The 14,140-nt window shown below is 45.4% G+C and overlaps 1 protein-coding gene across 1 annotated transcript; it reads right to left on the reverse strand.

The window, feature by feature from the left end:
* Positions 1 to 1,420: 1,420 nt before the first annotated feature.
* LOC121739170 lies at positions 1,421 to 12,356 on the reverse strand. The gene is made up of 5 exons (XM_042131518.1): positions 11,682 to 12,356; positions 6,732 to 7,274; positions 4,016 to 4,176; positions 2,915 to 3,935; positions 1,421 to 2,515 (listed from the first exon to the last, which is right to left on the reverse strand). Exons 1-5 carry the CDS (start codon positions 12,248 to 12,250, stop codon positions 1,825 to 1,827), a joined length of 2,985 nt encoding a protein of 994 aa, XP_041987452.1. The 5' UTR covers positions 12,251 to 12,356; the 3' UTR covers positions 1,421 to 1,824.
* Positions 12,357 to 14,140: the final 1,784 nt, after the last annotated feature.

Consider the following 14,140-nt stretch of genomic DNA (forward strand, 5'->3'; position numbering starts at 1 on the left):
CCACTTCTTTGTCGGGGGTTAAAATTTTGTGAAGGAGCTACCGGACACACTAAACACTTCCCGTACGTTACTTTAGCGAATGTCTTTTATAACACGAGAAAGCGCAGTATAAGATCTAGCTGTCAATTGTTTCTATCTTGATCAAACGTAATGTACAGAGAGGTGTGTCGTGTCAGTACATGTCGTGTTAGTAGGTGTCGTGTCAGTAGTGTGTAGAAGTCCCCGGGAGGTCACGCCGCTCGTCGTCTTCGGATCTCCAATATTCATACATTATTCAATATTTAAAACACCAAATTTGAATACATCAAGTCGGCGCAGCGGCCGAACACTACGTGACGTGACGCTCATATTACCACAATTTTATAAGCTGAAATACTGTTCATGATCGGTCGAGTGTCGGCTGAGTTTGACATAATATTATAACGACCAAATTACATAGGTCAGACATATTATGTCTATGGTAGTAGTACCTATTGTGGTAATACAGACATAATATAACGACCAAATTACAGAAGTCAAAATCACTACTTTCGCATGTCAATTATTGTTAGTTAGTAAATAAATAATAAAAGTTAAAAAAAAACTAAAAAACACGCTTTTATATATATTTTTTTTATTTTTTATTTTAACAAATTATCGCATTGTCATTGGCTCTTAATACGTATGCATAGTTAAGAATTAACTAGACTACTGGTCGAGGAGGGTAAATATCGTGCTCAAAACTCTGTTACATTTACGATGTCTTAATCCCAATTAATGTTATAGGTAAATGTAGATTAAATAGTCAATAGAATCAGGCTTTACTTTGCGGAAAACCATAGCTTAAAATTTAGTGTTTTATTATTAATTTCTTAGCAATATATCTGTAATGGTGTATGAGTGAGTGTACGCACAGGCATGCGTTACAGCACCTCCCTCATATCCAACACGTTAACACGCCTATGCGTACACTGCACTCGCTTGCAAGAACGTGTAAACGCCACCACCATACAAGCAATATAATGTTAACAAATTCAGGCAAAGCCTCTCACCACCATGCAAATTGAAAACATCGACGCGCTTTTTTTTGCCCTAACTCCCTCAAGATGTGACTCTTCGAACAACGTCCGACAAGACAAAAAAAAATACACATTTTTTTAATGTAAATTAATGTAAGTCACAGTTTGGTGTCCAAAATATTACGTACTTGGATCTTGGAGTACATAATATTTTGGACACAAAAGATAGACAACCATAAAAAAGGCAAGTATTAAAAAAAATAATATCCTTTTCATAAATATTGGTTTTGGTTTTGATGTTTCGTAAAATATTTAGCCAGTCGTAGGTTTAGATTTTAGCATCACTTCCACTTTATCATTTCACTTCGACCTTCTTAACTCTTTCTTAACTGGGAAAATAGAGAAAATTAAAACACGAGCACTCAGTTTAAACTATGTATTTATTTTAGCGATCCACATTCTTAGTGAAAACGAGGGACGGGATAGTTTATCGGAAATATAATTAATAGAATATACATACATAGTATTCATAAGTACAAAACATAACGACCGAACATAACCCGCGGCGGCCCCGATCACCGCTCTATACACAATAATATGTACACTCGCCGCCCCCCGCGCAGCTACGCGCTACGACGCGCCACGACGTGCGACAGCGCCCCGCAGCGCACGTGCCACTCGCGTGTAGGGCTCCCCGGCGATTCACGACTAGCGGTCCTACTGAATTCGACTAACGAAACCCGGCCGAGGCCCGGGCGGGCGCGGCGCTCCGTCACACCGTGGTCTCGCGGTCCACGTGGATGTACTCGACGGAGCGCTCGTGCCGTCAGGACGCCGCCGACGACGCACGCGACGCGTCGTACAGCAGCTCCTCCGTTAACCGCCGCGGCGCGCCGCCCGCCGGCCGCTTGTGCGCGCGGCGCCGGCACAGCGCCGCCGCTAGCAGCAGCAGCAGTACGAGCAGCGCCGCCGCCGCGCCCGCTCCCGCACCGCCGCCTGCGCGCAGCGCCGCCAGAAGCCGCGCGCCTGCGCCGCACGCGCCCGCCTCGTCCGCGCCGCCCGGGCAGTCCACGCCGCCGTCGCACCACAACGCAGCGGGCATGCAGGCGCCCAGCGCGGCGCACCAGTGCGCGCACGAGGCGTTGGCCGGCGCACCGCCCGGGCCCGCCGCGCCGCGCCACACCTCCATCCAGGCGAAGCGCGCGGCGCCCTCCTCACGCGCAGCCCATACGACGAGAAGCGCGGGCGCGCGTGCGGCGGCGCCGGCCCACCACTCGACGCTGAACAGCTGCACAGCGCGCGCGTCGTCGGCGCCCGGGCACACGGCGCGCAGCAAGCGGGTGGAGTGCGCGTCGTACACGAGCACGCGGTTCGCGGTGGCGCAGGGCGGTACCTCCCCGCCCCCTGCACCCGTCCCCGTCGGCAGCTCCTCGCCCCACACGCGCAGGAACACGCTGCGATTGCCGCGCGCCGTCAGCAGGAACGGCGTCTCGCCGCACGACGATATCTTGTTGCCGCTGCGCGACACACGTATTTTCGTGTTACCACCTCTTATAATAAAGTGTCGTAGTGAGATGGCTTTGTTTAAAATACACAAATTTTAAATAGTTACATACAAAATAATCGGTCGGTAAATAATGATCAGAAAAATCTAATATTTTTTGTTCCGCTTACACCCCGGGTGTCGTGTCCTGTCCCTGTCGTGTAACGTGTTACTACTTTACTACATAATTAAATTACTGTTGTTATTTTTTATTAGTGCACGTAGTGTTTGCCAGTAATTAATAGTTGTAACTTGTAACACTAAATTAAATTAATAATATAAAGTCTGTTAAGTTTAAGCAATTATTATAAAAACCTTTTAAAATAAATAAATAAGAGATTCTACTTCAGCCCAGGTAACGATAAAAGTATACCTGTAGGGATAGACGAGGTGCACCCTGTGTCCGGGCGGCGGCAAGCGGCGCGCGGCGGGGCAGTGTGGCGGCGCGGGGCGGCGCTGCCAGTCCGCGCGGAAGTGCAGGTGGCGGTGGTCCTCCCCCGGTGCCAGCGCCGACGCCGCCAGCTCCAGCTCCAGCGCCGGTCCGCCCGACACCAGCGTCAGCGGCGCGCTCACGTTGTCGCAGATGCAGCCCAGCGGCACGCGGTACCCGGGCCATGGCGACTCGTATATACGCAGGTGCGGCACCCGCAGCGGCGGCTCTCCCGTGTCGTCCAGCTCCGGGGGCGGCTCGCTCGGCCGCGCCTCCCCGCCCTCCTCCGGCGCACACGTCGGCCGCCCCGTCACCGGGTCCACGCGCGTCACGCAGCGGCCCTCGCGCCCGAACGTCGCCGCCAGCAGGCGCAGCTCCACGCGCCCGCCCGCCGCCTGCAGCCGATACACGCAGCGCAGCCGCCGCCCACCGCCGCGCCCGAACCACAGCGCGTTGCGCGGCGACGTGAACGCGCCCGGCTCGGTGAGGCGGCGCGCACACTCCGCCGGCTCCGCGCGCACGCGCGTCTCTGAGATCGGCAGCGGCTCGCCCTCGAGCCGGGCGTCCACGAACTCGTAGTGCAGTGCGAAGGCGAGCGGGTGCGTCGCGGTGCCGGGCCGCGTGGTCGCCGCCATCGATAGCAGCGGCGCCGCCGACACGTAGCCGTCCGGCGGCGCGCAGGGCCGAGGCGACCGCGTGGCGTTGGCGAGCGCGGCGCGCGCGCACAGCGCCGGCGTGACGTCGCAATAGCGGCCGAGCGAGGCGCCCGCGTCGCTGCCCCCTCCTCCGTCCCAGATGCGCAGCTCGACGGCGCAGGCGCCGCTGACCCCGGCGCGAGGGTCGGCGGCGGGGCGCGGGGAGGCGGGGCCTCCCGCCTCCTCGTCCCGCTCGCCGCTCTCCACTCTACGCGGCTCCACGAGCGAATAGTGCGTGAAGCTCGAGAAGTATATCCACACGAGGTCACCTGTGGGACCGGGCGGGTGACGTTAGCGCAGGTTGTCGGTCGGGGGGCGAGGCGGGGGCATGGGGGGGGACGGGACGTACCTGGGCGGCCGTGGAAGGTCCAGGTGCAGGTGGTGTGGGGCGGCAAGGTGTGCGCCGGCGCCCGCAACCGCCCGCGCCGCCCTCGCGCCGCGCTTGCCGTCGCGTTCAGCTCCTCCTCCGACGAGGAGGCCTTTACGTGGAACTCGCAGCGGCGGGCCTCCCTTTGGGAATGGACAATTACATGTTTTGTGTTTTACACTTTCACGGTGTTTTCTAAGCACTCTTTTTTTTTATTTTTTTTTTGTTAGGGACACCAACAGATATCAATAATAACAGTAATTAACTTATACTAGAAAATAAGAAGCCAATTACAGGTCCTCACAAATAGATATACAGGATGAGTAATAAGTTCAATTCAAACATAGCAGTCGCCACATACTACTAAGTAAATTACAATGTGTAAAGTGACACTAAACGAGGGCGTCGCCAAGGGGGGGTAAAGAGGGGCAGCTGCCCCCCCCCCCCCCTCCCCTAGAGATTCTAAAAAAGTTGCCAAACATAATGCAAACAACGACCACTATAAATTAAAACCTGATAATTAAAAAAAATACAATGTTATTATAATAAAATATAACTTATTTACAAGTTTTTTATTGCATAGTCAAGAGCTCGTGCTCGTAGCTTTACACATTGGACTCTGTACTGTCACAGTATAGCAATATTAGTCCCTACAGTAACGAAACGCCTTTGATGTCGCACGATACCGCCATCGATATAGGTACCGAGCAGATATGCCAGGGTTGCCACGGAACGAGAAATAAAATAAAAATAAAATATTGTGCTTGTAATGCAAATGTTATCATATAGCCCGGCCGCACATTGTCCGAAATTTCCGATCAGAAACAGTTGAACGTCCGCGCTGTCTCTTACATTTTGTACTGAGCTGAGCGAGCTCGAACTCGCCGGAAGGATATTTCGGATAGTGTGCGGGGTGGCGGTCCGGCGAAATTCAACTGTTTCTGATCAGAATTCGGACAATGTGCGGCCGGGCTTAATCAGCGTGTTATATTTACTTATTATGTCGTACTGCCAGATATTTACGTGGAACTTTATTTTTAGATGATTTTAGTTCTCTATTTAAAAATTTAATTAACCCATCAAGCCCCATAGGTGAGCGAGACACAATAGAATAACAATAGATTTCCAAGGATCCACGAATCACGATCTAAGAATTAAAATAATGAAGACGCATTTGAAATTTCGAATATATAAAATATCCAATAATTAATCACACGTCAGGTGTAACAGAAGCACTTCAAAACTTTTATTACGTGCGCGGTAAGGGCGGTCCAAAGGACAAAATAATGTTACACTTGGTGTGTGTACCTAGCTGGGTAGGTACTAATTTGTACGTAACAAGGTATTTGACAGATTTTTAATTTATTCTATATTGTTTCTCTCTTTATTAAACTTCTTACAACGTAAACAATAAAACAGAGATGCAAATAAATGCCACCAAGGCCAACACAATATTAGTGTAAACTGTGAGCCGATATTTATGAAAATTTATTTATTTATTTATTATACAAACTTATCTACTATTATAGGATAACCCAATACAGAAGATATTTATAGGAACTTAAACATTACAACACAAATTTAATTACAACTTACCGCTAATAGCACAATAAGTATAATTAGGAACATAACTTACTTCAACTTTAAATCCTTTTTGTTTTTTGAGTCAGATTTACATCCGTACACTGAACATTTATTATAATATCCCATTGTTTATAAGATAAGTTATCGTTTTACAACACAAAATTCGTAGACAACGCGTAAACGTCACCCCTGTGCGCGCAGGTATACAAACTCCGCGAGTTTGTATACGCGGGCCCGCGCCGCGCCGCCCGCTTCCCCGCGGGTACCCCTCCGTTGCTCTGCGCAAGTACATTCGTTTCACTACTGTAGGGATATGTCATATTGCTATACTGTGGTACTGTCACAGAATATATTATATTTATATAGTACTAAGATACTGTTTTTACAATCGCTGTAGATGTAAGGCTCGTAGCACAAGTGAAAACCTTCATGTGCTGTCGACTTTACCTACAATTCATACCTACTTTTCTCATTCGTAGAGAATGAGAAAAGTATGAATTGTAGTAGGTAAAGTCAACTTGCCCCCCCCCCCCCTTGCGCCATCGGCTGGCGACGTCCTTGTCACTAAAGAGTCACAAATACTAAAATTTAAGGCTATACGTAAACATATTCTGTCGCAAGTAACAAACACCGGATAAAGCCTTAAATATAAGTGACAGAACAAACATTACTGGAGCAAGTATTCATATAGCAGTCGCTTGGCTTTTACAATGCTAGTTGAGAACAGGTCTAAAGATTTAGAAATATTATTAAAGTTATTACCTGCGCGCAAGATAAATGAATTCACACGGAGTTAAATCTTAACATTCTAGAGGGTACATTTAAATTAAGTTTTTCTAAAATCACGGGAAAATCAATTTTATTGGAGGCTATCTTCAAAAGAAAAACAAAATCGGCAACAATTTATTAAAAAATACATAATATTATATCATAAAATAAAATAAAAACAAAAATAAATAAAAAATATATGTTTCTTATAAAATTTCACTCAATCAACATTCACTAGTAACTCTTGTAAACGAAGGAAGTTTTCCTTTTAAATAAAAAAAAAACATATAAGACATCAGAAAGTTATAAAATATAAAAGCGGTATCGGGAGGTGGTCTCGGCGTACCTGGCGTAGTCGAGCGAGTCGGAGTTGGCGAAGATGACGTCGACGTCGAGCTCGAAGCCCCGCAGCGGGGCGAGCGCGGGCGCGGCTCGTGGCGGGGCGCTGAACGGCGACGAGTGGAAGGCCACGAGCATCTCGGGCCCGCGCGCCGTGACGCGGGGCAGCCAGTCGCCGCCGCAGTACTCCACCAGCACGGGGTCGTCGGTGCTGGCGCCGTCGTACACGATGAGGCGGTCGCGCTCGCCCGTGCACTCGCGCCACGCGCGCACCGCCCGCCCCGTCTTGTTCAGGCTGGCCATGCTGATCGACCGCTTGATCTGCATCTTGTGCGAGAACTCCTGCCGCACCGAGATCATGGCGTGCTTGCACGTGGGGATGTCCTTCTGGCGCAGCGACCAGTAGCAGGTGACGTTGCGCGGGTACATGCCGGGGTAGTTGGGGCTCTGCAGGCGGCACGGCTTGCGGTGGCACTCCTCATAGGTGCGCGTGCAATACGTGCCCGGCGACACCGCGCCGCGCTCCAGCGGCGCCTCCGCCGCGCCGAACCTGCGCGGACGAACGACCTTGCCGTGTTCTGCGCGAGTTCTACTATAGCGTATGGGAAAACACGCGCGCGGCACGCGCTTTACCCGCGCAGAACCTGCGCGCAGGCTGCGCGCGTGTTTTCCCATACGCTATAGAAGAACACGTGCAGAACACGCGCACGTCTGAACGACGTGCGACGTCGAGCTATTTGATACCACAATAACCTGGGAAATTACGTGCTCGAGCCAGCTTTGTATATTTATCAGTTATAACTTTTCTGCAGTTTAATTAACAAGTTGGGGAAAAAGTATTTTCGCATATCGTACATGCAGAAGTAAGCGTTGCGTTATTTTATTAAAATCAGTTCGCATGCAACAGTCAAGGCGATCGCGCGTGCTTGCACACCCGGGTCATTTGATCCTCAAGTAGCAATCAATAAATCAAGTAGCGGTATATTTTATTTTATTTTAAGATACATGGAAAACTTACAGTTATAGTTACAATGAAATTATAAAACGGAATACATATAATAAGGAGCGAATTAGAAGTTTCCAGTAATAGTTTACAAAATATTGACTTAAATATGTTATGAATAATAATAAGTACCTACTAGTACTACTGCAACAAAATTTTAAACATTTTAAACAAGAACGACAGTTTTTTTTTGGAAGTGTTTTTTTTATTTCTAACATTTCGTACAGAAGAGCTAAACATCAACTAATTAATTAATTTAGATCGACAAAATGCTTGCATAATGATCTCTATTCTCTTTAGTGCTAAAACATTTCAATTAAAAATATCTAAATCCATATTAGAACAAACTGAGTTCTATTGCTTGCTTGCACGATACATGAAGGAGTTCTGTCTGTGTGGGTAGTGGGTAAGAAGATAGGGACATGACGATGCGACGCACAGTGGTACGAAATCGCTAAATAGTGGACATTCGCAAAAAAGTTCGATTTTGGTGTGGAAAAAAATACCATCCGATAGATTTTAAGAGGAGTAACAATAAATCCTTATAAATAAACAATAATAAATAATAATCAATTAAACCAACGCGCTTTACAAACATAGTGGATCTCCAATGCTATGTAATTTGTTGCACAACTTTTTAATAACCTCTGATCCATATTTGTCTCACATTCGTCCAAAATTGTCTAAAAATAAACACTAAGAATTTCATCTAGACACAGTCGACCTGTTGCTTGAAAGACCTCTTTTATCAGAAGATTACGAAGAAAGTGAAGTTGTGTCATTACAAGGCGATGATAGTATTGGAGATCCACTATGTTTGTAAAGCGCGTTGGTTTAATTGATTATTATCTATTATTGTTTATTTATAAGTTTCATTTGAAATTGCTTGAGTTATTAGTGTAACAATTTTTATTTTATTATAATTACAATAGTTTAGTCAGTAGTTAATTTTAGTTTAATTTTGTTTTTGCTATCCATGTCTGTAAATACAAATAAGTATTGTTACTTTTTAAGGACTCGTTTTATATATATTATACCCATACAATTTTCGTAATTATTTTTTTCGCATTAAAACATCATTTTTGTACAAAACTTATAAAGGTTTCATTGTTACTCTTTAGGAAATCTATCGAATAGTATTTTTTTTCACACCTAAAAAGTTAGTAAAATTATTTTAAAATTTTGAACCCCTCTACTGCAAAAGGCTGCACGTAAATTTTCGTATTTTTTTTCTAAACCTTACATACCATTAGAACTTTACTTGTTTCAAAAATGAACCAGAATGACCTAGTAGTTTTTGCAAAAAATCTATTTATAGATTCCGTCCCATACAACATTTTAGTAATTATTTTTTTTCACCTTAAAAAATACATTTTTATAAAAAACTTAATAAGGATTTATTGTTACTCTTTAAGAAATCTTTCGAATAGTATTTTTTCCACACCTAAAAAGTTAGTAAAATTATTTCAAAATTTTGAACCCCTCTACTGCAAAAGGCTGCATGTAAATTTTCGTAATTTTTTTTCCAAACCTTATATACCACTAGAACTTTACTTGTTGCAAAATTGAACCAGAATGACTTAGTAGTTTTTGCAAAAAATCTATTTATAGATTCTTTCCCATACAACATTTTCGTAATTATTTTTTTTTCACCTTAAAATTACATTTTTATAAAAAACTTAAAAAGGATTTATTGTTACTCCTCTTAAAATCTATCAGATGGTATTTTTTTCCACATCAAAATCGATCTTTTTTGCGAATGTCCACTATTTAGCGATTTCGGACCACTGTGCGACGCGACGGTAGGACTTAGTAGGAATTTTAAAAGACAACTTAGATAATGGGTTGGGGCAGTCTAGATTATTCGAAGAAGAAGAAGAAGAAAAAGAAGTAGACCTATAGTGTAGGCAGCCTGTAAACTTATACTACTTAATACTTATACTTATATTATGCTATAGCTTGCTGTTTGTTGGAATATAACATTAACTAACATTTTAAGATTTTAATGCTTCAAGTCCCAAGCGGGCAACATGCGGCCGCGTAAGTGATAACAATAGATAAGCTATTGTGTCTGATTTTTCCACGAGCGTGGTATTAAAGTAACTATACTCGCCGTTGTATATTGTTCTCGCCGAAATTAGCAGTACGAAGGAAAGAATATTTCGAAACGGTGTTCCGACTTCTAATACTAGTGCTACATGTGATTCTAGCCTAGCATACGTCTACTATAATATTATCTTATGGGTTGTAGACCACGGGGAACAAAAGCGATGTCATAATATTTTGTACCAATATTCGAGAGCAACTGCAGCGTAAAAATTTTCAGTTTATAATATGAGTAGCGACCCGCCCCGGCGTCGCACGGGTATAAAATATATAGCCACTGAAAAATGATTAAAATCGATAGTGATCTACTTCTTATCTGTGCCAAATAACATAAAAATTGCTCCAGTAGTTCCAGAGATAAGCCCTTTCAAATAATTTCTCCCGTTTTTTTTCACATTTTACTATTAGTCTCAGCGTGATAAAATATAATAGCATATAGCCTTCCTCAATAAATGGGCTATCTAACACTGAAATAATTTTTCAAATCGGACCAGTAGTTCCTGAGATTAGCGCGTTCAAGTTAGCCTAATTTCCCACATTTTCCTCTATTTCTGCGCTTCTATTAGCCTTAGAAAGAATCATCAAAATCCGTTGCGTAGTTTTAAAGATTAAAGGGAACGAAGGGTCATGAGGGAAAAAAGTGACTTTGTTTTATAATAATAATAGAGATCATAAAGTTAATATACCTAGTGGAATAGAGAAACAAAGGCCTGAGCAAGAGAGATGTCACTATCAGTAACATTGTGTGTTAAAAAGAGACGTGTGATACATGACAGCAGCACCCTTTTTTTGACGTCCAGTCGGCACGTGCCATACGTTAACAATTTAATCTCATAGAAATCATGTTCAATCATGCTTGTATAAGTGTATACGTACACATATTTTTACACACAGATGAAAACCAATTTCGGTTTCGTTTGACAGCTCGAGGTTGTTGTTCTATTCCGCTAGATATATTAATTTTATGATAGATATAGATGATGACAGATTAACTAAAGTAAATATTTTATCATCTTCCATCGTAATATACCGACCTATTACTGATATCTCATCAATTTGTAAGTAGAGTTTATTAAAATATAATGATTATTACCAATTATAGGAACACAAAGTTTGCATGACCTGCTTCTGCCCCTGGCCTCTTTTGCTTCCATAATATTAAGACGTATATTAGCGAATATAATATTATGTACTCAAGTAATGTACGGTAAATGAACTCATTTTACTTAATGCCTGCGTAATTAAATTGAGCAAAACTACTTGTAATTTTGACTTAGGAGTTAGGGGTAGAGTTATTAAGGAGAACTCATACCACTGAGGTATTAAGTATTCTGTATTACGTACAATATGTCAGTGACTCATACTCTGTCGTTTTGAAAACTCTGAAGTTTTGACATACTTTTAATTCTAGATTAGGTTACTTATACCAGAGTAGACAGATTGTTGAGGTGCGAACGATTTTATTACCACGACTCGTTTAATTTACCTAAACGTGTTAATTCTTTTCGTCGACTTTTGATTAATATGAAACAGGTTACAATAATTATTATTTAAGTGACCGTTCAAAAATCTGAAAAGTTACGAGTTTGTTTCTCGGTGACTTTTGAAGGAAATCAGTGACAGCTTAGAACAGCATTTCCTAAAGTGGGCGATAGCGCCCCCTTGTGGGCGCTGAAGGTCTTGAGGGGGGCGGTGTGGGACCCAGAAAAAAATAGGGGCGTTGTGTAGAGCTTGGGGGATGATTTGTTTCATCTGGATGGACAAAATAAGTTTGGGAACCTCTGGCTTAGAAAGTCCCGGGAGGAGGAAGATAATACCGGGTCGGAGGTGGCGGGAGGCGAGACTGACCTGACGATGGCGTCGCGCTGGGCCAGGAACTTGTACTGCAGCCGGAAGCCGAAGGGCTCCCCAAGGCGGGCGCGGAACAGTTTGACGGACACGGTGACGGTGGCAGTCTCGCTGTAGTAGAGCGCCGCGCCGTCCGCCGAGCCGCACCACGAGCCGCCCGTGAAGGGCCGGCCCAGCTCCGACAGCTGCATGTAGCCGTCCGGGCATCCGTCCAGCGCGCCCGCCTCGTACCGCCCCACGCGGAACTCGTCCAGCTGCAGCTGCACCAGGTCGCCGTGCGCGCCTCCGCCCGCCGTGAACGTCAGGTGGCACAGGAACGGCGCCCGCGGCGCCCCGCGCAACTCCACGCCGTACGCCACGCCGACGCGCCCGTAGTATGTGCGGTTGCACACCGAGCAGCCCGCCGGCTCGTCGCTGCCATCCGCGCACTGGGCCTCGCCGTCGCAGTACGCGTCCAGCCGCACGCACGCTCCGCTCCGGCACGCGAACTCCGCCACGCCGCAGCCGCCGGCAGCGCTGCGCGCGCCCCACGCCACCAGCGCGCCCAGCAGCACTAGCCGCAGTGCCATGCTGCCGACCGCGCCGCACTCCGCCGTCACGATCGGCGGGCCCGCGGGGGCATCGCGCTCTCGACTCGCTCGCTGGCCGGGCCGGGCTGACTCTGGGAGCGGTGCACGCGTGACGTAACGCCGCGACACACTGCGGCGCGGAGCGGGCGCGGCAGGCCGGCGGCGCCGCGCCGCGCACGCGTCCCCCGCTCGCCGCCCCACGCTCCCCCCGCCCGCCGCCGCCGCGAGCCCGCGCCCCGCGGATTGATTGCGCCGGCCCGCGCCGAGCCCGGAGCCCGCATCGCCGCTGCCGCGAGCTGAGCGCCGAGACCGAGCACGTAGCGGTGTCCGGCGATTATACCCGACTGCTGCGGTGACATCGGTAGGAGATCATGCATACGACCATCACAATGGTATGCGCTTAGCTGATTGAGCTAATTGAAGCTAGATCTCTTAACTATGGGATGTAGCTGTAGATCTATAACGTCATCGGTAGCCTAAGAAATGAATTATGAATACACCAGAGAAACATGTCAGTGTCACACCAGATTAAAGATGATGCTGAGATAGAACCCCCAAAAAGTACCTCAAAAGTCACAGTAGCATCTTAATATTATGTCCCTAAGCCAGCTTCCGACTCTACAATAATGTGTCCTCTACAAGGCCTTCGCAAAAGTTTACACCGTCCAGATTAACTAAAACTAGCGGCGAGCTGGACCATATTGAATACTGTTACAATCAGTGCCATAAAAAGGGGGGTAAATTCTGGGGGGTGCAAGAATGGCCAGACTAGGCAGGACTATTATTTATTCGGTTTGCTCCCGATAAGTTCCTGCTGCACCCCTAGTCCTCGATTCCAACAATACGTTATACCTAAAGTGGGCGCCAGTAACATCAAAAACGTCATTTAACCCATCAATCCCCAAGCGGCAGCCGGCTGCCGCATAACAATTGAAAATCTATTGTGTCTGCGATACCCACGATGGAGGTGTTAAATTAACACAAAACATAAAAATAAGATGGACGCTTCACGCCACGTCATGTCAGTCTGGTCGCCTGTTAAGTACTTACCTGAAGGATTTTTATATGCACAAAACTCGATCCCATCAAAAACATTCTATAAAAACTCAGTTTTTATACCGTAAAAATTTATGAGATCCATGCAATACCAAGTCGGTTAATTATTTATTCAGTCCCTACCTAGGGGACCTTCTTAATAATCTTTTACGCTTTAAATAAATAGATCGACTTTTTATGAGAGATGTCCAATCTCTCATTAATTATCTCATATTCAATTTTTACGGTATAAAAACTGAGTTGCGAGACTGGGTTTTTTTACAGGATGTTTTTGATGGGATCTCACTTCTTTTTGTACAGTCCTACTTCTCTCCTTTTTGGTACCTTTTACTACTATAAATATCAATAACGATTTATATAAGAAACAAATAAAACTTCATAATATTAATCATTATGTATACAGTATTACAGCTATACTACTTGCCTTTCATGACTACCCAATATCCATACTAAAATTATTATAAATGCGAAAGTGTGTTTGTTTGTTTCATTGTCCTTCCTTCACGGCCTAGCGAAGCCACCAATCGTCTTGATTCTTGACGTAGACTTAGTTGAAAGGATGAAGAGTAACATAGGCTACTTTTGGTCTTGGAAAAACGTCAGGTTTCCAAAGGAGGTTTACAAGAATATATATTTGAATTCCACGCGAACGAAGCCGCGGGCAAAAGCAAGTGCTTCTTATATATATAAGAAGCACTTGCTTATATATATATATATATATATATATATATATACCAAGCTTATTTAGCGTTACAACTTACACAACTTAGCTGCATAATGCATTACACAACTTTAGCTTTGCCCAATACCCATAAACTATTTAGTATATTTTAT

This window comes from Aricia agestis, chromosome Z (genome assembly GCF_905147365.1).
Source record: "Aricia agestis chromosome Z, ilAriAges1.1, whole genome shotgun sequence".
Taxonomy (NCBI): domain Eukaryota; kingdom Metazoa; phylum Arthropoda; class Insecta; order Lepidoptera; family Lycaenidae; genus Aricia; species Aricia agestis.